At 36.5% G+C, this 28,000-nt stretch overlaps 1 protein-coding gene across 2 annotated transcripts in view; it reads left to right on the top strand.

Moving 5' to 3' along the window:
• ORC3 (origin recognition complex subunit 3) overlaps positions 1-28,000 on the top strand; it is a 60,908-nt gene that overhangs the window by 12,877 nt on the left and 20,031 nt on the right. For both annotated transcript variants that reach the window (XM_065888498.1, XM_065888497.1), the window contains exons 7-13: positions 1,045-1,175; positions 3,179-3,338; positions 4,787-4,900; positions 8,641-8,774; positions 9,258-9,321; positions 19,630-19,746; positions 20,619-20,698. In XM_065888498.1, coding sequence (XP_065744570.1) covers positions 1,045-1,175; positions 3,179-3,338; positions 4,787-4,900; positions 8,641-8,774; positions 9,258-9,321; positions 19,630-19,746; positions 20,619-20,698 — 800 coding nt within the window. The remainder of the gene's footprint in view (positions 1-1,044; positions 1,176-3,178; positions 3,339-4,786; positions 4,901-8,640; positions 8,775-9,257; positions 9,322-19,629; positions 19,747-20,618; positions 20,699-28,000) is intronic.

Below are 28,000 nucleotides of genomic sequence, written 5' to 3'. Positions count from 1 at the left end.
TATCTCTGTCTTTATCTTTATTGTCTTTATCTTTAACATATTATCTCTTAGGTTCAGTATTTACTTTGGTGCAGTAGAACCATGCTTTCAGTACCCACTGTCGACTTAGTTTGATGAGGAATGGTCATACACACATGCACACATGCACACACGCACACATGTACACACACATATATAATATATATGTAAATCTCCTTTGTTCCATGTTTAGAATTCTTGAGGAATAAATGCTCTGTAAGTAAAGTATGTTTAACAAGCAGATACATAAATAGAAGTCTCATTCTACCATGACAGTCTCTGTTGAAACTAAATAACCTAGATGATTCATGGATAACTGCACCATAAAACCACAGCCTTAGTTTATGATGCTGTGTAGCCAGATAGTATGGGAAAAGTTACTGTGGTGACATTTTCTGCAGAACGTATTTGCTGAAGTCATCATAAGTGAAGTTTATTTTGCTTTATATAGGGACTAAACTGGGTCTAATGCTTACCATAATATCTTAATTTGATCCACAGCTTTAGATTTTTCGAGAAATCAAATACTGCCTGCAATTTAGGTCAGAAATCTTTAAAAGATTGGGATTGGACCAGATGACATTTAAGATGCTTTTCAACTTGAAATTTCATAATAGTAGAGCAGCATGTAGTGTTATTCATTACAGTTTTTAATGAAAAATACTGGTTCTCACTCTAAAGCAAAGCAAAAGATAACATTGTACTAACAGAAAATCAATTTTATAGAAAATACTCTCGTCCCCCCATGCTTGTCCTGTCGTTTTCTCAGATAGCAGAAAATATAAATATTTCATATGAGTTATAGATTTTACTGAACTTTTTTCTTCTTGGTTATTATTCCCATGTCAGACACAGAAAGATTCTGCTAATAACTGTTGAAATGAATTTCTCTTTATTATGTGGGAGAAATAAAAGAAACAATGTTACTGTGAAATATGATGGAAGATATATCAACTTGTGGCATTATAACATTGTTTGGGTAGTAAAGTTTACTTTTAACTCCTTCTTTCCACAATGGCTTAAAAGAAGACTGACGTAAAAATGCCAAGAAAAAAGAGGACTCCTAGCCAATGGCAGTCTCCTCCTGTTGTGCTTATCTTAAAGGATATGGAAAGCTTCACCACAAAAGTACTCCAAGACTTTATAATTATCAGCAGGTAGATGGCATATCTTCTGGTTTTTTTCGCAAAATTCTTCTTATTAAGAAAACATACAACTTTAATCAAAAAGCAACCTTTTGCAGAGAAAATGAGTAGCAGTTTAACCCTCATTTTAATACTAATGGATTGAAACCAGGATGATTTCAAATTCCTTATAAAATTGAATGTTTGAACACCTCCTATACGATTTTCATTTGCTTTTTGATCCAAAAATGAGAATCAAAAGTTAACCAGTTTTTAATTAGAATGATAAGACAGTATAAAGTGTAGTTTCTCTCACCAAAGTTGTCTGTTTCTTACTTGCCCACTAGATGGATGAACTACTCCAGGTTGAGATATTTTTGTCATGTCTTATTTTCTGATACCTGTCCACCCTTAGAAGCTCTGAGTTATATATGGCTCTACTGAGCAAGAATGTTTTTTTAAATAACATTATTTTATATGGTATTTCTAATGAGAAACTACTTTTATGATCTTATTGGGTCTTCAAGGAAATCCTGTGAGACTTGGAATTGAAGTAAAAACCCTATTTTTTACAAATTTTATTTATTGTTTATTTTTGGCTGTGTTGGGTCTCTGTTGCAGTGCGCAGGCTTCTCCTTGCAGTGGCTTCTCTTGTTGCGGAGCATGGGCTCTAGGCGCACAGGCTTCAGTAGTTGCAGCACACGGGCTCAGTAGTTGTGGCTCATGGGCTCTAGAGCACAGGCTCGGTAGTTGTGGCTCACGGGCTTAGTTGCTCCGCGGCATGTGGGATCTTCCCAGACCAGGGATCGAACCCGTGTCCCCTGCACTGGCAGGCGGATTCTCAACCAGTGTGCCACCAGGGAAGCCCTAAATAACCCTATTAAAAAACCCACTGACATGCTTTTCCCGTGGTACATTTTTTACAATATAAATTAATTTGGTTTCTTCTGTATGTTAACTTGCTTAATAGTTACGGCTACATTTGCCTAAAGCTGTATTGTGTGATAATCTAATAATAATTCCTACTTTGATAGTCTTTTTTTTCCCCATTTGAAACTAAGATTTCCAGATCCTAAGACTTTTCTTAATGCTAACACTGAACTGATTAACATGCTGAAAAAATGCACAATACAGAATAGTGACAGAAAAGCTGTGCTTTTTTGGAACTCAGACTTGTGACTACTTTTACCATCAAAAGTAAGAAAGAAGAACTTAAACAGTAAGATAGTTCAAATACTTCAGTACTATGAAAGTAGAACTGCATACAGCTAGAATACTGAAAAGCAATAGCTAATAAGAGGGAACAAGCAAAATTATCAGCTATGATACAGAGGGCTCTGACCTACAGTAGCCCTCAGGGATACTGATGTTTTACTCTGTGGAAGTCATTTATGTTCATATTGGTAATGCTAAGAGTAAATCATGTTCAATAAGTTTGAGTTAAGACTGTGGGGAAAGAATGTAATATTTTTTTAATGATGTCCATTAAAAATATCTTACCTATTTGTAAGAAAAGTTTTCTAAAGCTTAGCTGTTATGCTGGGGTGACATAGTGTCTGTTAGAAACATCCATAAATAGAGTAAGTTACCTTGAAAATTAGTGACCTTCATGTTACTGAACTCTTAAAGCATAGTCTAGATGTCTAACTGTGAGGAAGACTGTAGGTAGGGCTCAAACTTTGGGCGAGAGGATGAATAGAGGATGAATAGCATCTAACACCTCTTCTAACACTTGTTTTTGTATAACCTTAGAGGGAAGCAGTTGATCTCTCTGGACCACTATGTTCTTATTGCTAAAATGAGAGGATCTATTAATAGATTGATTTCAGAGCTAGAATGTCTGGGAAATAACTTTCTGTGTTACTGTAACAGAGGAAAATGAGTGACCTAAAAATTTTTATTATTTAGAATGATCTTCCTTAGCAGTGTCTTATAAAGTAGGCCTGAAAGTAAAGGTGGTCTTATTTTAAACCATGGTGTATTGAAATATATTTGCTAAAGACATTCCACTTTTGCATCTTCCTTTGAAAAACTAGTCAGCATCTACATGAATTTCCACTAATACTCATTTTTGGAATCGCCACATCTCCTGTTGTCGTCCATCGGTTGCTTCCTCATGCAGTATCATCTCTATTGTGTATAGAACTATTCCAGTCTTTGTCTTGCAAGGAGCACCTGACTACAGTACTTGATAAGGTAAAAAGAAAAAATGTTACCAGTGAAATAGGATGAAAAGAAAACTGCCATGGACAGTTTATAAATGTTAGTGATAAATTTCTCAGTATGATATTGTATATATTCCTTCACATATTTTACTATTTTTATTTAATGATTTTCTCACGTATAGTATTACTTCTTCACTTAAAATATAAGCTTTATGAAAAGAATGATCATATCTTTCTATATCTACCTACCTATTTATCTATCAACCAGTCATTACTCAATAGAAACTTAGGTTTTTAAAATAAATTTTTGCAGAATTTAATGACTTCCTAGTAACAATAACAATGTTTTCACCGTTACATTTTTTTTTTTTTTTTTTTTGCGGTATGCGGGCCTCTCACTGTTGTGGCCCCTCCCTTTGCGGAGCAACAGGCTCCGGACACGCAGGCTCAGCGGCCATGGCTCACGGGCCCAGCCGCTCCACAGCATGTGGGATCTTCCTGGACCGGGGCATGAACCCGTGTCCCCTGCATCGGTAGGCGGACTCTCAACCACTGCACCACCAGGGAAGCCCCACCCTTATATTTTATATTAAATGATTTGAAGTTTTTCATGGACTCTTTCCTGTCATACTGCTCGTGACAAAAAGTAAATACCAACGCCTTCCCAGACCTTACCTCTATGTTTCTACCTAAGTGGAAATACTGTTCTTTAGTAGTGACCTTCCATGAACTGTTGCTAAACTCACCTCCTTGAAGATGTCCTTTGTGCTGCTCTGTAAGGTAAACTAACGACCACCTTCCACTTATTTAGTAACCACTTCTGCATTTTTTTCCCTTAAAGGTGGTAGCCACTGACTTTAGGGAAATTTTTTCCAGCTACAGTACTTAAAATTGCTAGGTTGTTTCCAAATTCAGTTGGCCTTCTATCACTCTGTTTCTGTTTGAAAAGCCTAGTATGACTTTTTGTTTTCAGATTTAAAATCTTCAGGGTAGGCCATTGAAATGCAAATTCAGCTATTTAATATTTTTTAAATAGACACCTGTTAATTTGGGGTTTCTCATTCAACAGTACATAATGTGTTGTTACTCTTTGTAAATGTGCATCAATATGGATGAAAAAGAAATCTAATAACAAGAATTGCCAAAGCCTACAGCTTCTTCAGTGGCTTCTGTTGGGAGAAAAGAGTTTGTATAGATGATATTTTTTAATAGAATTTTTTAAAATTAGGAATTGAATGAAGGATGATGGATATCTGTGATCCTGAAGATATAGTATGAATCGCTTCTTTTGTTGTTGTTACTGTTGTATAAGTTTATTTAAAATTTTGGTTGATATCTGACCTAAAAAAATCTAGCTACTAGTATAGCTTTCATAGGTACTGTGTTTTGGTATCATTCGTTGCCTCATTATTTATACTTGATGTTTATGAAGAGGGAAGACTAACCAGGAATATGTCCTGCCTCCCTTTTCTCTTTCAGCTACTTCTTACAACTCAATTTCCATTTAAACTAAGTGAAAAAGTGTTGCAGGTTCTGACCAACATCTTTTTGTATCATGATTTCTCAATCCAAAACTTTATAAAAGGACTTCAGGTAAGAAGACACTAATGGGTTTAAAAATTCGCAAGCTGATTCTAAATAATTTGCATGTTATTTCAGACTGACTTTTTAGTGTGATAATTGGGCATTTTAAATGGCAAAATCTGAATAAGTAAGTTCAAGTTATATTCTAGATTCTATGGTTCCTTTGTTACTTTGCAGCAAAGTGTAGAGAATACGTTAATTAGAATATCTAAAATGGAAAAAGACCTCTCCATTCCAGTGATTCTTAACCATTTGGGGGTGAGGAGGAAGGGACCTTTATTTTTGAGAATCTGATGAATGCTAATGGACTTTCTACCTAGGAAATGCTATATATAAGGGGTCAGCAAACTTTTTCTCTAAAGGGCTAGATATTAAATATTTTTGGCTTTGCATGCTACATGTGGTCTCTGTTGAAAGTCTTGTTACTTTTTTTATTTTTAATTTTTTTTTGTGGTACGCGGGCCTCTGACTGCTGTGGCCTCTCCTGTTGTGGAGCACAGGCTCCGGACACGCAGGCTCAGCGGCCATGGCTCACGGGCCCAGCTGCTCCGCGGCATGTGGGATCCTCCCGGACCGGGGCACGAAGCCGTGTCCCCTGCATCGGTAGGCGGACTCTCAACCACTGTGCCACCAGGAAAGCCCTTGTTATTTTTTTTAAATAACCCTTTATAAAGGTATAAAAATAATTCGTAGTTCCTGGACCATACAAAAATAGGCTATGGGCTTTAGTTTGCTGTGCCCTGCACATATGTGTGTGTGTTCATTTATATTTATTCCTATATATTGTGAATGGATTTTCACTAAAGTTTCATAAATTTCAAGAAGAAAATTCATGAACTTAGCTTCATAACACCTAATCTAAAAAAGGACTCCATTCACCAGTTGTTTCAAAGTCGATAGTATTTCCTTCTTTCGGCAACTACCTAAAATAACTTAGCAAAGTATAGTCGTGAACACATGCCGGTTGTCAGGTTCATGAAAACCTATGTATTAGTAACCTTCAGTACAAAAGTGCAATATGGTAATACCTCATGTTTGTGTAGTGCCTTGAAGATTATAAATTATTTCTCATATGTGTTCTTCCTCTACATTAAACACTATAGTATTTTATTACATAAGAGTATTAGCTGTTATGGCTAATATGTATCATTTTTTTCAACTTAGACTTTTTAAAAAGTATTTTAAAGCAAGAAAATATTATTTACCTTAGCAATATGCAAAATTAAATGAAATTGAGATGTAACTTTCTAATTTATTTCTCTCATTTCATTTTACTCATTTGTTTATTTACTCATGAGTGTTTATCACGGGTCTACTGTAAGTCAAGCACTAAGCTGAGCCCTGGAGATACAGAGGACCAAGAAATCTCTGTCTTCAAATTGCTTATTTAGTGAAGCAGGCAGAAGAGTAGAATGGCAGTTACTGTTCTGAGTAGTCAGTGCTGTTAAAGAAACATGCCTGGGGGTCCATAGGAGAACAGAAGTGTATCCTAAGGAACAGGAGCTAGCTAGGTCAAAATTGGAAAGGCCACAGTAGAGGGAGAGACCTCTGTTAGAGGGCTACTGCAGTTACCTAGATAGGATACAACAGGGGCGAAACAGGTAGTGATAGTGGGACTAGGGAGAAGGAAACAGATTTGAAGATGAGATAGAATCTTGTTACTCGGTGGATGATAGGGTGAGTAAGAGAGGAGCATCTTACAGACACACAGGTTCTAGCCTGGCAGATAGTTTGGAGGTTGGTACCCTTTATTAAGTGTACACGTTAAAGTAAACAGCCAGTTTGTCAGAAAAGGATGAGTTTCTTTTTATGTATGGTAAGTTTAGGGCATATGGGATATAAAGGTTTGGTACCCAGGAGAAAGATCTGGACTAGAAATACTTAGGATTTATCATTAAAAGGTGGTGGTTGAAGCTGTGTAATGAGGATGAAGTCACCTAGAGTGAGGAAAGGACCAGGAGTAGAGCCCTAAGGCAAGCTGACTGTGTGAATGAGCAACAGAAAAGGAGACTAAAAACAACAAGGAAAACCAATAGAGGGGAGAGATCACCGAAGTTAAGGGAAAAGAAAATATAAACTGTAGGCTCAAATACCATTGAGAAAGTGAGTGAAGAAAAGTATATTAACCAGATTACTTAATCTTTCTGTTTCTCAGTTTTCTCATCTGTAAAATGAAGGGATCTGATTAGATGATTTTATAGGTTCCTGATAATTTTTTTATGCTACGCATTTTACTGAGTATTAACATTGCTTCATTAATATGTATTATTCTCAGTTTTGCACTTGGAGAAACAAAGGCTTAGGTTAAGTAGCTTGGCCGAGGTCACACAGCTAATAAGTGGCAGTCTTTAGACCCCATTTGTCTAGTTTTCCTAATCATCAATGGGAAATATGTGTAAGTTTTTACTTCTCTGTAGAAGGTGCAGTAGGGCATATAATCATTCGGTATATGGTTGAGTCCTTATTAGGTGGATATGTTAACCAACTGGTTAATTGACCCAAATATTGGGAACACACTTGGACCGAATAGTTAAGTGTTACTGGGCTCTTGTCCTATCTGTAGCTCTGCTGTAACTCATGTGACTTAGTCCCTTTCCTCCTCCCCAGCAAGTCCGTTATCGTGTTTGGTCTTTACTTTTCTCATGTTTAAAAAGTAGTGTTAACACTGGAATAAATATTATCACATTAATATAATTGGAAATATATAAGTAAGAAATAAGATCATGTTGATATGTGCAAAAATACTTCAGCACCTGGCATGAACAGTTGCTTTCTATTTTGTACTTGTTTCTAAGTTAGGCTGGCCCTTTGCCTTATAGCCTTATTTTGGAGGATGGACTATTTTGGAGGATTTCCTCTTGCCTTGGATATCTGGTCTTCAGCTCTACAGGCTCAGAAATTCATTATCAGTTTACCCAGGAAGGATCAAGCTCAAATACCTTAAGACTGATATATAAGCTAGCATGTTAATTTATTAATTTGTGATGTGGAATGCTATTTTCCAGGGACCAGGATGTGTTTTGTCCACTATCTAGGGAACTGTCTCTTTGGTACAAGGTATCTGGAAAAACCAAACTGGTCATGAGAAGCTTGCTTAGATTCAGAGCTTTTAACATGTGGATAGTCTTGTAAAATATATCTTACAAATTATGGTAGGATCTGGAAAATCAATCACCCTTGTACTGCAGAGACCACAGCATTCTAGACTGGAATACATGTATCTACCAGATACTGTACCATCTTTTCCTCCATGAAATAAAACTGAATTGAAAAAGATACATTTTCTTTGGCCGTCCCTCATTTTTCATATTGTTTTTTATCAGTAGGCAAAATTTCTGCTATTGTAGCATTTTTATTTATTTAGCAGACCAGTTTTTACACTGATTCTAGATTGGTATTTTCTTATGAGTATTTGAGCATCTGTTAGGCTATTAGTTCACACCACAGTCACATCCCCACCACATTTACTGTTATTGTAAGTGAGTTGCTCCTGCAGATAGCTGTTATTTATATTAGTTTCTACTTCAGACATTACAATTTTCTGACCTTGTCGACAAAATTGGAGTCTTAAAATATTCAAAGTATATAGCCATTTGTGCATTATTTGCATTGCTGTTGTGACATTATTAAATATAATAGTGCCATAAATATTTTTGCTGTTAAAAAATACCTTAAAATTGAGCAAACATAGGACAAAAGATTTACTGTCAAAATACAGCAAATATATTTAATTTTCACATTTCTTTCAGCTTTCTCTATTAGAACATTTCTATTCCCAGCCCCTCAGTGTTCTGTGCTGTAATCTCCCAGAAGCCAAGAGAAGAATAAATTTTTTATCAGATAATCAATGTGAAAACATCCGACGTCTTCCATCATTTAGGAGGTAAAAAGAGAAGTACATATTTAACACATCTTATAAAAGAGTTTGGGGCAAAATAAGGGATCTCAGACCCAGTTATGTTTGAAGTGGGTAGAGAGAAAAATAACTTCTTTGTTTAGAGCAAAATAAAAGACTTTTGTTTTTAATTGAGACATTTCTTTGTTGGATTTGAACACTTGGCATAAAGAAAAATATTTTTACAAGGGGACATAATTTGCAGGTTCTCCAGAGTCACTTTTTATAAATAACATTTCCTATTTCTGGAGTTTATGGCTTTTGTTTATTATTAGACCCCTAGACTGTGAAGTGCAGCTGATTTAAGGAGTTAAAAATGACCGTAAACCATGACTGTCATCTTGAACTTATGTTTGAGAAGAAATAAAAGAATGTGGCCACCAATCTACATAGTTCTTTTTTTCCATATACTATTCAAATATTTAGAATTCTAATTTTCTCTTTTTGTGTATGGGATGGTAAAAATTTTAGGTACGTGGAAAAGCAAGCTTCAGAAAAGCAAGTTGCACTGTTGACCAATGAGAGATTTTTGAAGGTAGGAATATGGATATATTTGTTTCAGTGTTATTCTCTTTTTCTTCTTCATGGGAAAGAACATGCACATAAAATTTATTGAGTTAATTTTATTTAAAAAAATTCGTACATCCTAATATGCTTTGCACAATGAAGTATTGGATCTTGATAATTGTATAGGAATGTGACTATTAAAGGTGACATAAAACTTCAGTTCTAAAAGGAAGACTTTTTTTTTAATCAAGTAATAAAACTGGCACATGAGGTTTCTCCTGTGGTCTATTTTGAAAACACTTGCAGATCTCAGCTTTCTTTCCACTTAGCAGTTTTGGAATCTGTAGGCGGTCTCATTTTAGTGCTCTTGTAAAGGCTGTCATAAATAAAAACACATAGAAGCCATGCAGCTTAGAGACCCACTGCTAAGTGGGTATTGATTTGATTTGAAAATAATGTCATTACATATTGATAATATAGTGCTGGGAAAGAAGTAATGAGCTTAGAAAATGATGAGTTAGCCATACAACATAGGGAATATCAAAAGAGGGAGGTTTTTTTCCTTCTAAAATAAATAATACTTGGACATGGTACATAATTCAAAAGGCAAAGTTAATATACAGTGAAAAGACTCCCTTCCACCTTTGTTCTGCAACTACCCACTTACCCTCCCTGGATACAGCCAGTGTTACTAGTTTCTTATGTATTATTCTAGAGATATTCTCCACATATACAAGTAATTATATATATTTGGGGGATTTACTCCTCTGTCTTACAGAAGATAAGTATATATACTATTCTGTACCTTGTTTTGTTTTGCACTTAATCTTGGAAATCATTTTATATCAGTACTAAAGAGTGGCATTGTATTATTTTTGTAGATTACCTTTTTTTGTTGTGTTATAGTTGATATACAATATTATGTAAGTTTCAGGTGTACACCATACAGTGATTCACAATTTTTAAAGGCTATACTCCGTTTATACTTATTATAAAATATTGGCCATATTCCCTGTGTTGTACAATATATCCTAGTAGCTTATTTATTTTATACATAGTAGTTTGTACCTCTTAATCCCCTACCCCTGTCCTGCCCCTACCCGCTACCCTTACCCTACTGGTAACCGTATCTGTGAGTCTGTTTCTTTTTTGTTATATTCACGAGTTTGTTTTATTTTTTAGATTCTACATAAGTGATATCATACAGTATTTGTCTTTGTCAGACATATTTCACTCAGCATAATACCCTCCAAGTCGATCCATGTTGTTGCAAATGGTAAAATTTCATTCTTTCTTATGGCTGAGTAGTATTCCCACTGTATATATATTCACCACATCTTCTTTATCTAGTCATCTGTTGATGGACACTTAGGTGCCAATATATTGGCAATTGTAAATAATACTGCTATGAACATTGGGTGCATGTATCTTTTCAAATTAGTGTTTTTGGTTTTTTCTGATATATATCCAGGAGTGGAATTGCTGGGTCATATGGTAGTTCTATTTTTAGTTTTTTGAGAACCCTCCATACTGCTTTCCACAGTGGCTGAACCAATTTACATTCCCACCAACAGTGTACGAGGTGGTTAGCTTTTCTCCACATCCTTGCCAACATTTGTGTTCTTTTTGATGATAGACATTCTGATAGGTGTGAGGTGATATCTCATTGTGGTTTTTATTTTCATTTTCTGGATGATTAGCAATGTTGAGCGTTTTTGCATGTGCCTGTTGGCTACCTGCATTTCCTCTTTGGAAAAATGTCTATTCAGTTCTGCCCGTTTTTTAATCAGGTTGTTCGTTTTTTGAAGTTGAGTTATGTGAGCTGTTTATATATGCTGGATATTAATCCCTTATCAGTAATATAATTTGCAAATATTTACTCCCATTCAGTAAGTTGTCTTTTTATTTTGTTGATGGTTTCCTTTGCTGTGCAAAAGATTTTAAGTTTAATTAGGTCCCATTTGTTTATTTTTGCTTTTGTTTCCTTTGCCTTAGGAGACAGATCCAAACAAATATTGCTGCGAATTGTCAGTGTTCTGTCTACGTGTTCTTCTAGGAGTTTTATGGGTTTCAGTCTTACATTTAGGTCTTTAATCCATTTTGAGTTTATTTTTGTATGTGGTGTTATAGAATGTTCTAGTTTTATTCTTTTACATGTAGTTGTAAGAGTGGCATCATATTTTATTGAATGAATTTACCTTCATTTATTTAACAAGTCCCTTACAATTAGAATGCATAATGTCACACTTATTTTCATACTCTTTATAACTTTTTAAGGAAAAAGTTATTAGAAAATTGTAATAAAATTAAGATGAGATTGAAGTTAAGCCCTAGTGCTCTGTGGGTTATACTGATACAAACTATTTTCAAATTTTGAATAAAAGAATATTAGTTCCTAGAGGGCATGTGTTCTATATAGGTAAATACTAATTTACCTCCTTTTTTTTTTTTAATAAATTTATTTATTTTTGGCTGCATTGGGTCTTCATTGCTGCACGCAACGAATTATGGCATACATAATTACAATGGAGAATGGCTTTTATTAAATGTTATTTCTGAGGCAGAATCCACACTGAGCCATAATATATAATCACTTCTGGATTGGGTTTAATAATCATTTTAATAATCTCTGTAATCTTTTCAGAGCAGTATAGGAAATCTTCAAACCCTATTTCAGTAGAGAAGAAACTTAAGAACCAGTGGGAAAGGATGTGTGCATGTTTATTGAGTTTTTCAAGATTAGGTAGATTAGCTCTGTGCTGAGTCAGCTAGTTGCCAAGTGCATTTCCTGTGAACTTTCTGTCAAGAGTATTTTCAGAAGCCAGGAATAGATTTTTTTTAATTAATTAATTTTATTTATTTATTTTTGGCTGTGTTGGGTCTTCATTGCTGTGCAGGCTTTCTCTAGTTGCGGTGAGCAGGGGCTACTCTTCCTTGGGTGCACGGGCTTCTCATTGCGGTGGCTTCTTTTGTTACAGAGCACAGGCTGTAGGCACGCGGGCTTCAGTAGTTGTGCGCAGGCTCTAGAGCGCAGGCTCGGTACTTGTGGCGCACGGGCTTAGTTGCTCCATGGCATGTGGGATCTTCTTGGAACAGGGCTCGAACCGTGTCCCCTGCGTTGGCAGGCAGATTCTTAACCACTGTGCCACCAGGGAAGTCTTAAGGAATAGATTTTTAAAGAGTACCTTTAACCATTGAGATAACAAAGGGAGAGAATGTCTAGGCTGGTCTGTTACAGAAATAGCCTGACATTTATCTTTGCTTTTCTGTAACTTTTTGTGTATTTTCTAAGCATTTATTTATGCTGTGCTTGTATTTGTTGCACTTATCAGCCCTATTTGTTATTATCCTTGCTGTATTCATTTTGGGATCGCATATTTGATCATTTAGAGGCATATTTTCTTGAGACTTACATAGTAAGAAATATGAAGGAGCACAAAGATTTGTACCCTTAACCTGAAAAAGTCGTCTGCAGGCTACCTGGTAAATTCAAAAGACAGAAGATATCTCTGAAAAAAATTAATCAATATGTCTGTTGATTTTTCTGGTTTAGAGCAAAAGTATCTTTGACTATTCTTATAATGCTTTTCTTTTTCTTTTTTATAGTTTTGTTTTAAAATACATGATAATTTTATGTATATTTTTCTATAATAAAAAAAATTAAAAGAAACTCCATATGATAATCAGTAATATGGTACTGCATGATACAGGGGAAGATCCTGATCTTGACCCCAGAAATCTTGCGTTTGAGCTCTAGCTGCTCCTCGATGTGTACTTGAGGAAATCAGTTACCCTATTTAAGCCTCAATTTCCTTATCTCTGAAATTGGATGATAATTTCTTAGTATGATTTCCTCATAGGATTAGTGATAATCAAAGCCTGTTCAGCAAGTGAGAGTGAGTTAAAAACAAATAGAATAATAAAACTTATAAATATAAATCATATTGTTACTATTTATTTTTCACTATAATAAAAATTAAGATCAATATAAATATACTGTTTTATATATTCTATAACATACATACTATATATAATACTCAGTTATACAGTCATATAGATTATATAGTTATATAGACTTACCTACTGTTAGAATTGATCATTTTGTACCCATTTTCTACATTCAGATTTCTAAGACATAGACCTCATCGTGTTATTGAGAGAAATTTATACTCTTTATATCAAGATTGTCTCTGCCCTAAAAGTCTAGTTTGCTTTCTACTCTGATAAACTAAATGAGTGATTCTCAGACCTTAGCATACATCAGAATCACTTGGAGGACTTACTAAAACAGAGATATCTGGGCTCCATCCCCAGAGTTTCTGATTTTGTAGTCTTGTGCTGGGCCCCAGGAATTTGCATTTTAGCAAGGTCCCAGATAATGCTGATGCTGCTGGTCTGGAGACCATTCTTTAAGAACCACTGAATTAGACTGACTCCCTAGAAGGAAACATTATTTATTGTTTCCCTTACCCTGTTTTCTTAAGTGTAGAACTAAGCTACTAAATTTCAACCTAAACAAATTATTCATCTCAGTTATCCTCTGACTGGAATCAAGATGTAAAAAAAACCCCCAAAAGACAAAAAAAACTTCAGCTCCCTTAAAATTATGGACCCTTAGTTTCATAGATACTGCTTTGAAATTGTGTACCAGCTTTGTATTTCGTAAACTTAAGGAATGAAGTTTTTTAATGTACTTGTAAGTTTAAAAATTTAGCTAACCCAATCATGTACATTTGTAGAAGATTCACTAAGAAGTTCAAACTAAGGTGGGACCTTAGAATCTTTACTCTTTCATCATACAGCTGATGAAAGAGTAAAGATTCTGTGCATTTTCTCATTTCTGAGTAGTCTATCCTTGAACAGTTGTACAGTGCAGCTGGGTACAATGGCCAGAACGTGTACTCTGATAATCAACAATCAAGTTCTTCTAAGTTTAAGCAGAATAAGCTTGCTCAAGCTCCCATTAATTCAAACTTCTGATAACTCAGTAGCTTTCAAAGCCTTCAATAGAAGTTTAACCAAATAATCTTTAAAGTTCCTTTTGGGTCTAGAATGCTAAGATCGTATTTACTTGTTCATTAAACAGATTAATAATATTTTTTTCTGACTGCTTAAATCATTTAGATTCCTCATTAAAATTTCATTTTAGTGCATAAGTTTAATTAAATTTGGTAAAATATTATGGTAAACAGCTGTAGGTTTTAAGTGAAATAGGAATAGTGACTAGATATATTTTTACCATGTTTTTGCCCCATAGTATTGCTTTAGTAATCAAGCTTTCTTTTTTTTAACTTAAATCTTTAATTTATGAAACTATATTTCATGAGAAATTGAGCTGTCAAAAGTGCCTTAAACAGGACTTTCAAATTCACCATAATTACAGAGATACAATTTTTACTCTTGCTTGTGCCTGAAATTTTGTTTCAAGTCAGGTGTTAAGGAGAGCTTTGAAGAAGATTTTGGCGTCATATCACATTTGCGTAACTGTTATCATTATCCTATAATTAAAAAAACCCTAGTTCTTGAAATACTGGAAAGATTTTTTTTTTTTTGGCTGTGCCAGGTCTTAGTTGCAGCATGCGGGATCTTTTAGTTGTGGCATGTGGGATCTTTTAGTTGTGGCATGTGGGATCTAGTTCCCTGACCAGGGGTGAACCTGGGCCCCCTGCATTGGGAGCGTGGAGTCTTAACCACTGGACCACCAGGGAAGTCCCTGGAAAGATTTTTAATAGTGAAAAATTCTCTTCCTTTCCATGAGCAAATGTTTTGCATTGGGGAGGGGGGGGAGAATATTAACAGCTTTTCCCAATTAGTGGTTTTTATGCATTGTCCCAATACCATATCTAAGATTAGGCCCATTTTAATCTTGTGCTCTTTATACCGACCACATTTTATATTACTGGTAATGAAGTGCTATTCATGTTGGTCCTCTCTTGCCAAGAAATTATATTATCCTCAGTATATTTAATGAGTGACTAATTCCAAGTACTGCATCTAAGAAAATCAATTTATGTATTTTTATTCAAATCTTACTTAAAACTATGTGGCATGTTCTCAGCCCTTAAAGGGTTAAACTTCATGGTATGTAGAAAACTTAGATTCAGTCTCTTGCAGGTGACAGTTGAAGTTTTATTCTGACTTTTAATGTTTCATGCCACTATGCCTATGTGCCCAACTAGATTTTAACTCCATTGAGAGTGGGAAGTAAGAGAACGTCTTAGAGTTGTAATATATTACTATTACAAAGATAATCTGATTCAGCATGCTGATTTTACAAGTGAGGAACTGCAGCCAAGAGAAAGGAAGTGAAATATCTGAAATCACAGAGCAAGTTAGTGGTAGGGCAAGGACTTCTGGTCACCATTTAGCATGCTTATCATGTGTTTGTTGCAGACCTGCCTTTCACCTTTGCCCATGCCTCTTCTTTCTGTTTCTTTTGGCAGAACCAAAGGGCAGAAGGAAGGGGGAAATTATTAATAATAGATTTATTAATAATAAAAGGAAAAGAGAAGGAAAAAAGAAAACTACTGCAAACAAACTACCAAACGTGATCAAACAAGCTAGGCGTTAGCCTGGTAGTGTGTGAGGAATTGACACTTTAAATCCAAACCCTTCATCACGTGCTTCTGATGTAAATGCCAGGGTAGGAGTATGCAGGACAAAAGCCTGAGACAGATGAGAGGACTGGCACTCAGGCCACTCACGAGCTGGGAGAAAATGGTGGTTTGCTGTTCTCTAGGTAGCTGCCATGTGATCTGGGAAACACTGTCAGCCAAAATTTCTCTCTAATGAGAAAAATAACACTTAGTTCTATCAAGATGATAAATAAGAAAATGCTGTGTTCTTGGACAGCTGATGCGTTTTCATCCAGAAATTCAATATGTTTGTTTTACCAGCTTTTCATGATCTGAAAGGAATAAATTGCAGAAATTTAGTCATTTTTACATACTTCCGTGTAATCTTCTTGAGATCACTCTTCACCCCATGCATACCATTCTAGACACGAAAGTGATAAATACTATGGAAATAAGAAGAGAAATAAATGGAGAAACTAAGCATCATGGCAAATGTAATTCTACTCAAGTTTTCTTTACCTATATATATATATTTAAGTTTTACATAGTCATTGGCTTCTCCAAAAAAAAGTAACTAGATCAGTAATGATAGAGGCCTTGTCATGTAAGTAAACAATAATACATGAATGATTTTTGAATGAATGACAGAATTGAAGTGATTGGAGATGGCTGATTTAAAAGGGTGTATTACACGTTGACTGGCAACTGACAGCCTGCTATAAATGTGATTTTTTAGGTCCATAGTGGTTTTTGTTTTTAATCTGAGGCAACATTAACAAATTGAGATATTTTACATCACAAATTCAGACTTTTGTCTTCTTTTGAAAAATTAGTTAAGTCTGGCCCACACCCAGCAAGACAAAAGCGGTTGCTTTTATTTAGGAGAGAGACTGCTTGTTGGCCTCCATTCATTCATGCACTTCCTCATTCAACAAGTATTTTTTGAGTGACTACTGTATGCCAGGTATTAATCTAGTACAGGACTGAACAAAACAGTCAAAACCCCCTGCCTTCGTGGAGCTTATCTGTTACCAAGATGAGTAGGTAAAATATCTATGTTAGTGATAATTGCTAAGGTGAAAACAGTGAAAGGAAGGGAATATGGACGGTGTGCATGGGGAGTGGGATTGAAATTTTAAATAAGAGCCTCACCAAGAAGGTGACTTTAATAAAGGGAACTTGTAGAGCTTGCCACGCAGGAATCTGTAGGAAGAGAGTCCCAAGCAGAGCAACAGTAAGTGGAAAAGACCTGAGGTTGGAGCATGTCTGGAACGTTTGAGGAAGAGCAAGGAGGTTGTTTCTGCTCTGTTTTTCTTACAGCACACTGTTCCTGTATCTGCTTCAAAGATCAGTAGAGACCAAGAGGTCTTCATGTTTCAAGAACAGAAGAAAACATATCTCTTTGGGAAATAATAAATATTTCTAGGCAGTGTATCTCTGTTGAAAAGGACCATCCTAAACACAACTATGAAATAAAACAGTGGCAGCTATGACTACAGTACAGAAAGGATGCCCGAGGAAAACTTTAATGCTTGGAAAACAGGAGTACTGTTTCAACAGGCTTTGCTTTTGCATGAGCATACTGTGGTGCTGCTGTAATGTGTTTATTAAGTGGGAAATTTTCTCATACATTAAAACCAGGCTAAAGTTTATGAAAAAGTGTTCCTAAAGTGCATCAGGATTGTTGCCCTGCCTAGATAAAGGCATTTGCAGATAGGTATCTCAGCAAGACAAAGAACTTAGAGAACAGGTTACATGAAAAAGTTAAATTAGTCATTTGTGATGTTTTCTGCTGCAGCTGATAAGCACACAGATATAAATAACAGTGGAATCTTTCTTATATGGAGATTAGGTTCTAAAGTCAGCACATAAAGCAAAGATTTGGGATGGTCAAAATTATTCTTGAAAATCTCTTAGAAAGATATCACAGATCTTCTCTCAATTAAGTCCCATGTAGCCGGTTTTATTTCCAATGTTGGAACCAGAACTCCATTTCCTCACATGAAATAGTCTGCCATATTATAGGAATAAAACCAAACAAAATGTTTTTTAAATGCTAGCATTCCACTCAGCACGGGGATGTGATCCACATTCTGGGAGAAAACATGTTCGTATCCCTCCTCTCACACTTATTCTAGGGCGTATAGTTCTTGAGCGTGTGACATTGCCCATACTGTGTCAGGTATTTCTTTTCTCTCTACATACAAGTAAATTCAGTGAAGATGGCATTCATTTCTACTGTATCACCTAGTTATTTGTATTTACAGTTACTCCACAAAGCAAAAGTAATAGGTAGTGCATGAAGCAGCAAGAAGTATGGTTATTATTCAGTAATAGATTCCTTTTTCTCCAGAATATTGCCCCTGTTTAAAAGCTGTTTAATCACACATCAAGGCAAACAGTTAGTGGCTTTATGCAGTCTCTGTCATAGCTTACAGTGAAAATAGAATTAAAGTATACCTTGCCAGTGGTGGTTAAAATACCCTTTGTTATGATAGGAGACCTAGATTTTTGAAATTCCAACTAACTCGGATACTGGTGGGAAAACATTTTGATACTAAAAGCTTTTCCTTCATTTGCCCTATGCTTTCAGGTAATGGTCCATAGATCGCCGACCAAGGAATTGATTTCTGAGTTAGAGTTTAGGAAAATATATCAGATTTGTTGGTTTATATATGTTGGATTTGCTTGAATTTATTGATATCTGAGGTATTATTTTCTGCATGGTTGACCACTGAAAATAATGGGTATCTGCTAGATACTACTGAAAAAAAAGACAGCCCAGTAGTTAAAGTCCTTTATTTGACTTCTCATTGGAGAAAAAAATTTGAAGACCATGCCACAGATCATAATCCTCTTAAGAAAATGTTACAGAAATAAGCAGTGATAAAAGTATTTGAGGCCTGAAAGATGCTTGATAGGACGTAGTGTTTTAAAATCATTTCTAAACCATTTCAGAAGGTTCTAGAAAACATAATCACTTCCAACCACCCCCCGCCCCCAAGAAAAACCTTTTGAAACTGATTTGTGAGCTCAGTCATCCCATAGGTTTCTTAAGACACTATCTCCCATATCATACTTGTTGGATTCTAAATTATAAAGCTTGTTGGCTTCACATTGCTCTTTTTCACTTTTTTTTCCCCTTAGTTGGTAAAGTGACTAAACCAGTATTGGAGATTCCCAGCAAAAAGCAGGGGTTTACACCTGCAGTATTTCTCTACAGTCTCTCCTTCCCTTTCAAACACAACTTTACCAGGACTTTAAGAAAAGCATACATACATCTTAAGCGGAACCTCAGCAACCGTTAATTACATTGGTAGTGGGCGCTCTGGTGATCTCCTCACCCTTCTGATGCCAGTGAGGTAGAGGGTGATGGGCATACCTTGCTGTGGTACACACCAGGTGACTAGCGTGGGCAGGCGTTCCGCGGGTGCTCTTTTGCACACCTGTATTTTGGGGGCCAAGTTATTGTGGCAGTGCTGTAGGTAGGAGGAAATTAAATTACAATATTAATTTTGGTGTGTGTGAAATATCGCCAGACTTGACACTAAATACAAAATATCCAGCCTTTATCCTAGATTTTGTGTGCATTAAAAATTCTCAGGATTAAGGTTAATTTGCAATTCTGAATCTTCTCTCATCAGTTTTCTGGAAATTTTATATATATATATACCCATGAATTAGATTTTAGTATTTTATTCTTTTAATTGCTGGCTTACATATTTGTAATGTATTCTATGATTTTTTTTTTTTTTTTTTAGGAGGAAACACAGTCATTACTAGAAAACCTGCATGTTTACCATACAAATTACTTCCTGGTTTTGAGATGTCTTCATCAGTTCACCTCTTCTCTTCCCAAGTACCCACTGGGTCGACAGGTAACCAGAACTTACTCATTTGGAATCTACAAAGTAGGAATATTAGTGGTTTTTTGCTTTGAGTTTGGTAGCATTCAGGCATCAGAATTTGAAATGGATCCAAATCTTGCAGTGAGTACGCAATCTAAATCCATTCCAGCTGTATACTTTACTCGTTATTGAAACAGTATTTTTTGTCTGATGGCCACAACTAGAAACAGCCACATGAATCCAAGTGGTGTTGCTTTCTCTCCAATGTACATGTGCTAAGGCATTTAAACTTGTTTTCTTTAACATTTCTTTGTTACTTATACTGAGAGAGTTGATCCTCCACTTTAGTGAAATGGAAAAAGGAATCTGTTTGAGACCATTTAATGGTTAACCTTGCATTACACCCAGAGCTAAAGGGAGGCAGTTTAAGAATTTGTTCCTTGCAAAATTATGCTCTGCTGGCCTTCGTGTCATAGCATAAACCTGTGAACCACCTGTCAAGTGAATAAAATGGAAGAATTCTGTATTCCTAAATCTTTGCATCCTTAACTCAAAAGGTTTAGAGAACAAATATAAATATGTAAGAATGACTTGTTTAAAAGACATTTTCTGCCATTAAACCTTTTTAGTAATCACATCATCATTTTAATAATTTTCCTATTGCAAAGTGACCGGTGATATCAGCCAATCCCAATATGGTCTCATTTTGCTTTCATGTGAACGGTGTTTTATGTAAATGCCTGATCCATGTGATGTATGCCAAGTCTGTTGTCATCTACAGAAAGTGGCTGTTTTTAATGACATTATTTTTTTTGACTTGACCATTTATGATTTTTCCAAATGTAGTGTGCAAACTTAGGAGATCACTTTTGATTCCTCACAAGTGTGCTGTTCACTTCCAGATCAGAGAGCTGTACTGCACGTGTTTAGAAAAGAACATACAGGATTCAGAGGAGTATGCATCGGCTTTGCAGCTGCTGAGGTAGTTTGTTTTTTTCCTTTTTTGTCTGCTCTAAGCCTACCAATAAGTAACACCTGCCTCCAGAACTCTGCCTGCCAGGGAGTTTCATAAGTAGCCATGTTGTAGCTAATATTTGTACATGTCTTGAATTTATGTTTGTAGCTTATAGTGTTTTTAATGTAGCAACCATCCATTTCTTTGCTGGTTTTACCTTGTTTTTGAACTTTTGATTTTTTAAGTAAAATGAGTGTTTATTTAGAGAAATATTGACACTACACAGGGAGAACTTAGGTATGGATCATTTCCATCCAGCCAGCTTGCTGTCATGGTAGGGAAGGTGGTCATGGAAAGCAAGCTCACATGGCCCTGACCTGGTTGGGCAGAGGAGCAGCGTCACTGGGTGAAATGCATCCTGTGAAGGAGGCCACGGCTGATGCCTTCTCCCACCTGAGCTGGCTCTATCCACGTTAATTTAATATTGGCTAAGTCATAAATTATTTGTCTAATATTATATGAATAAATAAGATATCTTGGTGTTATCAGATATCAAAGATCACTTACTATCCCTGACAAATTTACCTTTTAAAGTTATAATTATTTGTTTTCCTTGGCTTTACTTCTTATATGTATGGTGACTTCTTACTCTTTCATAAAAATAATGACCACGTGGCTAGTGAGAAAAGGGAAATCAAGTGGAGTTAAGTTTCTGAACACAGTCTTATAATTTTCTTCAGCGGATATAAATGCTTATATGAAAATATCATAAAGAAGTCTGAGAACTGAATATTTATTAAGTCTTGGCTTCCCCTGGGCCCACAAGAAAAGAACAGATAGGCACAGTAGGAGGAAAATTCACATTAAAAGCACTTTAAGTCTGGAGACCTAATAATACAAATGTTAGTAATCTAGCAGGTGCAGCTTAAGATAGGAAACGAATTTTATGCTATCTGGAAAAATAACTCCTCATGGAAACTAGATTGCCACTGAAAAGCTATGTTTTATTTCATTTTTTTAAATGCCAGTAACAGATTTCTATGTATTTATATACTTCAACTGGAATGTTTCTGAGACTTCTTTTGTTTTCTATTCAAGTCAACATACTTATCTCAAACACCCAGTTGATTCTTGCTGGGCTTCCTCTTTAACCTTCGTGATTAGTAATTGCCTTCCTTTTCCAGTTGGGTATTTCCAAATTTGCAGATTTCTTTGTCAGGGAGGGACTTGTTCTTCTCCTTCTGCATCTCCCTGGCACTGGCAATCTTGGGGTTCAAGTCAGGGATCAAGAATGCCAGTTCCAAATTAGGGTAAGGAAATGTGAGCAATAATAGTAATGGTATGCACTATTGAACAGTAGTAACCAGGGTTTATGAAGGCTTGCTGTGTGCCACGCTGTGTTGGGCACTTTCAGTACATTTTCCTGAGTAGTACTGAGTCTAATACTCAGTGCACATTTGTGGCAGACACTGTTAGCCACACTTTACAGCTGAGGAACCTGAAGCATAGAGAGGGTTTAAGTGATTTGCCTGAGATCTCATAGTTGTTGATGGAACCAGGATTCTAATCCAGGTCTGACTTCAAAGCTGTTATACTTTCCACTGTTCTTTGCTAAGCTCTAAAATAGGGATGTGGGGATCTGAGTAAAGCAGAAGCAGTGAACAGAAAGCAAAGTTTCAGTCATTTTGCTAAGCTGAGGTCAGAAACATAGGAATATTAAAAACACTAAGGATCAAATATACAATAGCTGCTACAGCAAGGGCAGGCAAGAGTCTGGGAACTACGAGAGAGAAAGGAATCTGGCAACCTCCAAATTGGAATTCTTCTTTTCCCCTTTGTACAGATTAGATGTGGAGAAAAAGTCAAGGACACTCATCAGTTTAGGCATTCTAAGTAGGAAATATCTGAATTTAGGAAACCAGACATTCTTGTCTTCTGTCGTCAAATAATTGAAGTCATAAGAGAAAATAAGGTTAAAATGATCACTGAATGTTACTTTGGAAAGAAAAACTAAGGTACTGTTAGAAACATAGTCTAGTAACATTTCCAATTTGAAATTTTTGTTAAGAAGTACTTTAATGGCAATATTTCTCTTGAAAAATCCATTTTATCTGGAAACTGACATGTTTAAATAACCATAGATCTACTTGTTGAAATATTTTTTGACCATTAAAAAGTACTTAATTCCTAACATTTGTGTGGAACCACAAAAGACCCTGAAGAACCAAAACAGTTTTGAGGAAGAACACAGGTGGAGGCATCATGCTTCCTGATTTCAGACTACATTACAGAGCTATAGTAATCAAAACAGTATGATATTGGCATGAAAACAGACACATAGATGAATGGAGCAGAATAGAGAACCCAGAAGTAAACCCATCTTTACATAGGCAATTAATTTATGACAGAGGAGCCAAGAATATACAATGGGGAAAGGACAGTCTTCAATAAATGGTGTTGGGAAAACTGGACCACTATATTCCACCATACATAAAAATCAACTCAAAATGGGTTAAAGACTTGAACATGGAGTTGAAATCATAAAACTAGAAGAAAACATAAGTGGTAAGGTCCTTGGCATTGGTCTCGGCAGTGTTTTTTTGGCTTTGACACCAAAAGCAAAGGCAAAAAAGCAAAAGTAAACAAGTGGGACTACATCAAACTAAAAAGCTTCTGCCCAGTTAAAGAAACCATCAACAAAATGAAAAGGCATCCTACAGAATGGGAGAAAATATTTGTAAATCATATATCTGATGAGGGGTTAATATCTAAATTATATAGAGAACTCACACAACACAATAGAAAAAAAAATCTGATGAAAAAATGAGCAGAGGATATGAATAGACATTTCTCCGAAGAGGACATACAGATGGCCAACAGGTACATGAAAAGGTGCTAAACATCATTAATCATCAAGGAAATGCAAATCAAAACCACAATAAGATATTGCCTGTCAGAATGGCTATCATCAAAAAGACAAGAAATAACAAGTGTTGGACTTCCCTGGTGGCGCAGTAGTTAAGAATCTGCCTGCCAATGCAGGGGACACGGGTTCAAGCCCTGGTCCGGGAAGATCCCACATGCCGCGGAGCAACTAAGCCCGTGCGCCATAGCTACTGAGCCTGCGCTCTAGGGTGTGCGAGCCACAGCTACTGAGGCCACGTGCCGCAACTATTGAAGCCCGCACACCTAGAGCCCAAGCTCCGAAATGAGGAGCTATTGCAGTGAGAAGCCCATGCACCACTACGAAGAGAAGCCCCTGCTCGCCACAACTAGAGAAAGCCAGTGCACAGCAACGAAGACCCAACAACGAAGACCCAACGCAGCCAAAAATAAATAGATCAATAATTTTTTTTTAAACAAACAGAAAAACAAGTGTTGATGAGGGTGTGGAGAAAAGGGAACCCTTGTACCCAGTTGTTCAGAATGTAAATTGGTGCAGCCACCATGGAAGACAGTGTGGAGCTTCCTCAAAAAATTAAAAATAGAGCTACTTTATGACCCAGCAATCCCACTTCTGGGTATTTATCAGAAGGAAACAAAAGCACTAACTCAAAAGGATATCTGTACCCCTATGTTTATTACAACATTGTTTACAATAGCCAAGACATGGAAGCAACCTAAGTGTCCATCAATGGATGAATGGATAAGGAAGATGTGTGTGTATGTGTGTGTGTGTGTATTATTCAGAAATAAAAAGAAGGAAATCCTGCCATAACACTGAACTCATAGATACAGAGGACAGATTGGTGGTTGCCAGAGGTGGGGGGGTGGGCAAAATTGGTGGTGGTCAAAAGGTACAGACTTCCAGTTGTAAAATAAAGAAACCCTGGGAATGTAATGTACAGCAGGGTGACTGTAGTCAATATTGTATCGTGTATTTGAGAGTTGCTAAGAGAGTAGATCTTAAAAGTTCTCATCAAAAGAAACAAAAATTGTAACTACATGAGTTGACAGATGTTAACTAGACTTATTGTGGTGATCATTTCACAAAGTATACACGTATTGTATTGTATACCAGTAACTAATGTGTTATATGTCAGTTATATCTCAATTAAAAATATTTACAAGGAACTTGTAATAATGTTGAAAAATGTCAAGTATTCATGAGTGGAAAAAGAATTTTATATCACAGTTATTTAAAAATGTAGGCAGCAGACACTGATGTGTGGAGAGCATGCATTTTTCTTTTTTTTAACTTTTTTCTTTTTTGGCTGCGTCAGGTCTTCATTGTGGCACGTGGGGATCTTTGTTGTGGCACACGGGCTCTTTCTGTTGCGGCGCATGGGCTTCTCGCTAGCTGTGGTGTGTGGGCTTTCTCTCTCTAGTTGTGGCTCACGAGTTCCAGGGTACTTGGGCTCTGTAGTTGTGGCATGTGGGTTCCAGAGCGTGTGGGCTTTGTAGTTTGCCTCACGCAGGCTCTCTAGTTGAGGCATGTGGGCTCAGTGGTTGTGGCGCGTGGGCTCAGTTGCACCATGGCATGAGAGCATGCATTTATAATATGTCATAATCTGACATGAGTACAAGGGTCCTGCATGTCTTCCATAACCTTTGCTCTCTCAGTCAGCTCTTGGAGCGTGAAGACCACATTCTTTTACACGATATGAGTTGGTTAATTTTCACTCAACTGCGTGTCATTATATAAGGGTATATTTAAGTTAAAACACCATTTGGGGACAGAACTTGGTAAAAATTACGCTAACTGAGCATTGAGCTGGGAGAGTGGCTTTTCCTCGTCAGGCATGAAAGACATTAAGAGGAAACATTGATCTGTTTTCTATTGGAGAAAATTTCTAGACAGCCACCTAAAAATCCAACACTAGACAGAAAATTTTTAAAATTTGAAAAACTGTGCTTCAGTAATAAGGTTTTATGGGTTGACAGAAATCATAAAGTCCTCAACTTATAGGCCCATGAGAGCTCAGCTGGACTGGAGCACACTGCCCTCTACCAGCAGTACCAGTGGAGCGCCACAGCAATGATTCTTAGATTGGGGGTAATGAAAAGTGTGCCCCTCTTCTTAGGAGAATTTACTGTGCCCCCCACCCTGTCAACTGAAAATCCCTCATCTAGAGTTATCCCATTGTTTTTCCCCAATAAGGAAACCAAAGCCAGAACCGTTGAGTGACTTTTCTGCAGTTGGCAGAGCTGGAATTTAAGTCCGAATCTTCAAACAAAGTTCAGTCAGTTTTTCAGCCCTATTCCAATTATTCGAGAGGTAGTATAAAAAGAAATTTATATGGGTTTGTGGCCAGTAGTCCATGATGAGAGCATACCCAAAATTTTATTTTATTATTTTTATTTATTTTTGTTTTGTTTTTTTTGTTTTTGCGGTATGCGGGCCTCTCACTGTTGCGGCCTCTCCTGTTGTGGAGCACAGGCTCCGGACGCGCAGGCTCAGCGGCCATGGCTCACGGGCCCCCACTGTGCCACCAGGGAAGCCCCCCACATTTTAAAATGAGCCAGCAGAGCAAGCTTCTGTGGCCTCAGACCCCCTCCCATCTTGACACTAGTCATCTTGGCACAGTGTGCAGGCATGCATATGAAAGGAGCCACAGTGTCTAGTCTGCTTATCCCAAGAGCAACCTTATGAGCTTGCCATAGAAACACATTTGTAAATTGAAGTTGAGTGATAGCTGAGGGAATTTACTTTAGGCTGAAAGAGATTATTCTAATTCCTGAATAAGGCTTTTGAGTTAAACAGTAATATATTAGCAGGTCAGCTCAGCTTTCATTGAGTTAAAAAAACATGACTCAAGTAATAATATTAACATTTGATCACTTTAGCTTAGTTCAAAGAGGCTAGAGATTTAGAGTCTAAATAATGCATTGTTTCCTGACTTTGCAGATCAAATTTTGATGATATTTAAAGATCTTGTTATGAAAAATAACACAGCTCCACAGTATATGAGGTGCTTCCTAAATAGCAGTAATCTAACTTTTGATGATCAAGATTTATCCATGCGGAAGCTATGTGAGACTTCACCACTAAAATATGATTTCTTTTAGAACAGGGATTGCTAATCCTGAATTTGCATCATATCAGGCCCGCCACAATTTTCTGTGTGCTGGTGGTACAATCAAACAGCTGAATTGTTGAAGCTCATTTTAAAGCAGAAGATACTGAGTGGCACTGTTTTTGGAGTAATGGTTTTCAGGCTTTAGTGTACATAAGAATCAGTTGAGGTATTAAATGTATAGATTTCTACCCTCTCCACAAAGATTCTGATCTGACTGCTGGGCGCTTGGGTGTGGTGGTCAGCAGGAATCTGCATTTAAGAAGCACTTCACCACATTTGGACAGGTGGTCTAAGGACCACACTTTGAGAAACGCTGTTCTAGAAAATAAAGGGGAATAAAAAAGGGGTACAAAATTGAGGGGAAAAAATGAAGCCATCAAAGAAAAAGAAGCTGGATGGCTTTAGGCAGTTGATCTCAAATTAGTTCCAAAACTAGACTAAGGTATTCCACTGCTACTAGTGAACAATGGTTTTTATCTCAATAAACAGAAACAAGATCTGCATTTGTATTTTGTTTTTCTTTATTAAAAATTTAGTGTGTACTGCCACTTTTTTGCTAGTAAAATGAACAGGTAGCTAAGAAATATTAATTTAAAAAAATCAGAAATTGCTGATCAAACTGAGTTTGACAACTTTATTTCTTCTGAACTCAGGATTGTACTTTCGTAGTACATCAGTAAAATAGGTATATATTTTATGTTTCTAAAGTTGTCTCTAACCATATGGTAGAGTTAACTTGATTCATTTTGACATACTAAAAAGAGCATGGTGTTCCACAAAGGGCCCCGTGACTTTCAGGTGCTCCCCTACATGAGCCAATTTGAAAATAGAGAAATTATTCTTCACATTAGGTCATGAAATTCTTTTTCAGTGCATGGCCATTGCCTTGTTCATCGATTAAAAAAAATGTTTTTTTAATACTTGATACGTGGAGTCACTGACTGATGACAAAGATGACACAGTGTGGGGTCCTTACCCACACTGAATTTTGGCCAAGTGGGAGATTAAGGTGGATAAGTAGACAGGCAGGTAGAATACAGAGTAATAAGTGCTGTGCTGGGTGAGGTCTAGGGCACTAAGGAACTAATAGATTGGACAGTTAACCTCTGTTTGGGAGGTCGAACAGTTTCTTGGAGGAAGTGGCGTCTGATATGAAATATCAAGGTTTAAAGGAATTATGCATATTTTTGGTTTCTATTTCACTTGTTAGGATCATATGTGATTACTTTGTTGTGTTGTCTTGGAAGAAGACAATCTCTGTGAATGTTTCTTTTGTAAGCCTTTTTGTTTTGCTTTCTTCTAGTCTTTG

This window comes from Phocoena phocoena, chromosome 12, assembly GCF_963924675.1.
Source record: "Phocoena phocoena chromosome 12, mPhoPho1.1, whole genome shotgun sequence".
NCBI lineage: Eukaryota > Metazoa > Chordata > Mammalia > Artiodactyla > Phocoenidae > Phocoena > Phocoena phocoena.
The sequence above is the reverse complement of the archived record's forward strand: the minus strand, read 5'-3'. Positions and strand labels throughout refer to the sequence as shown.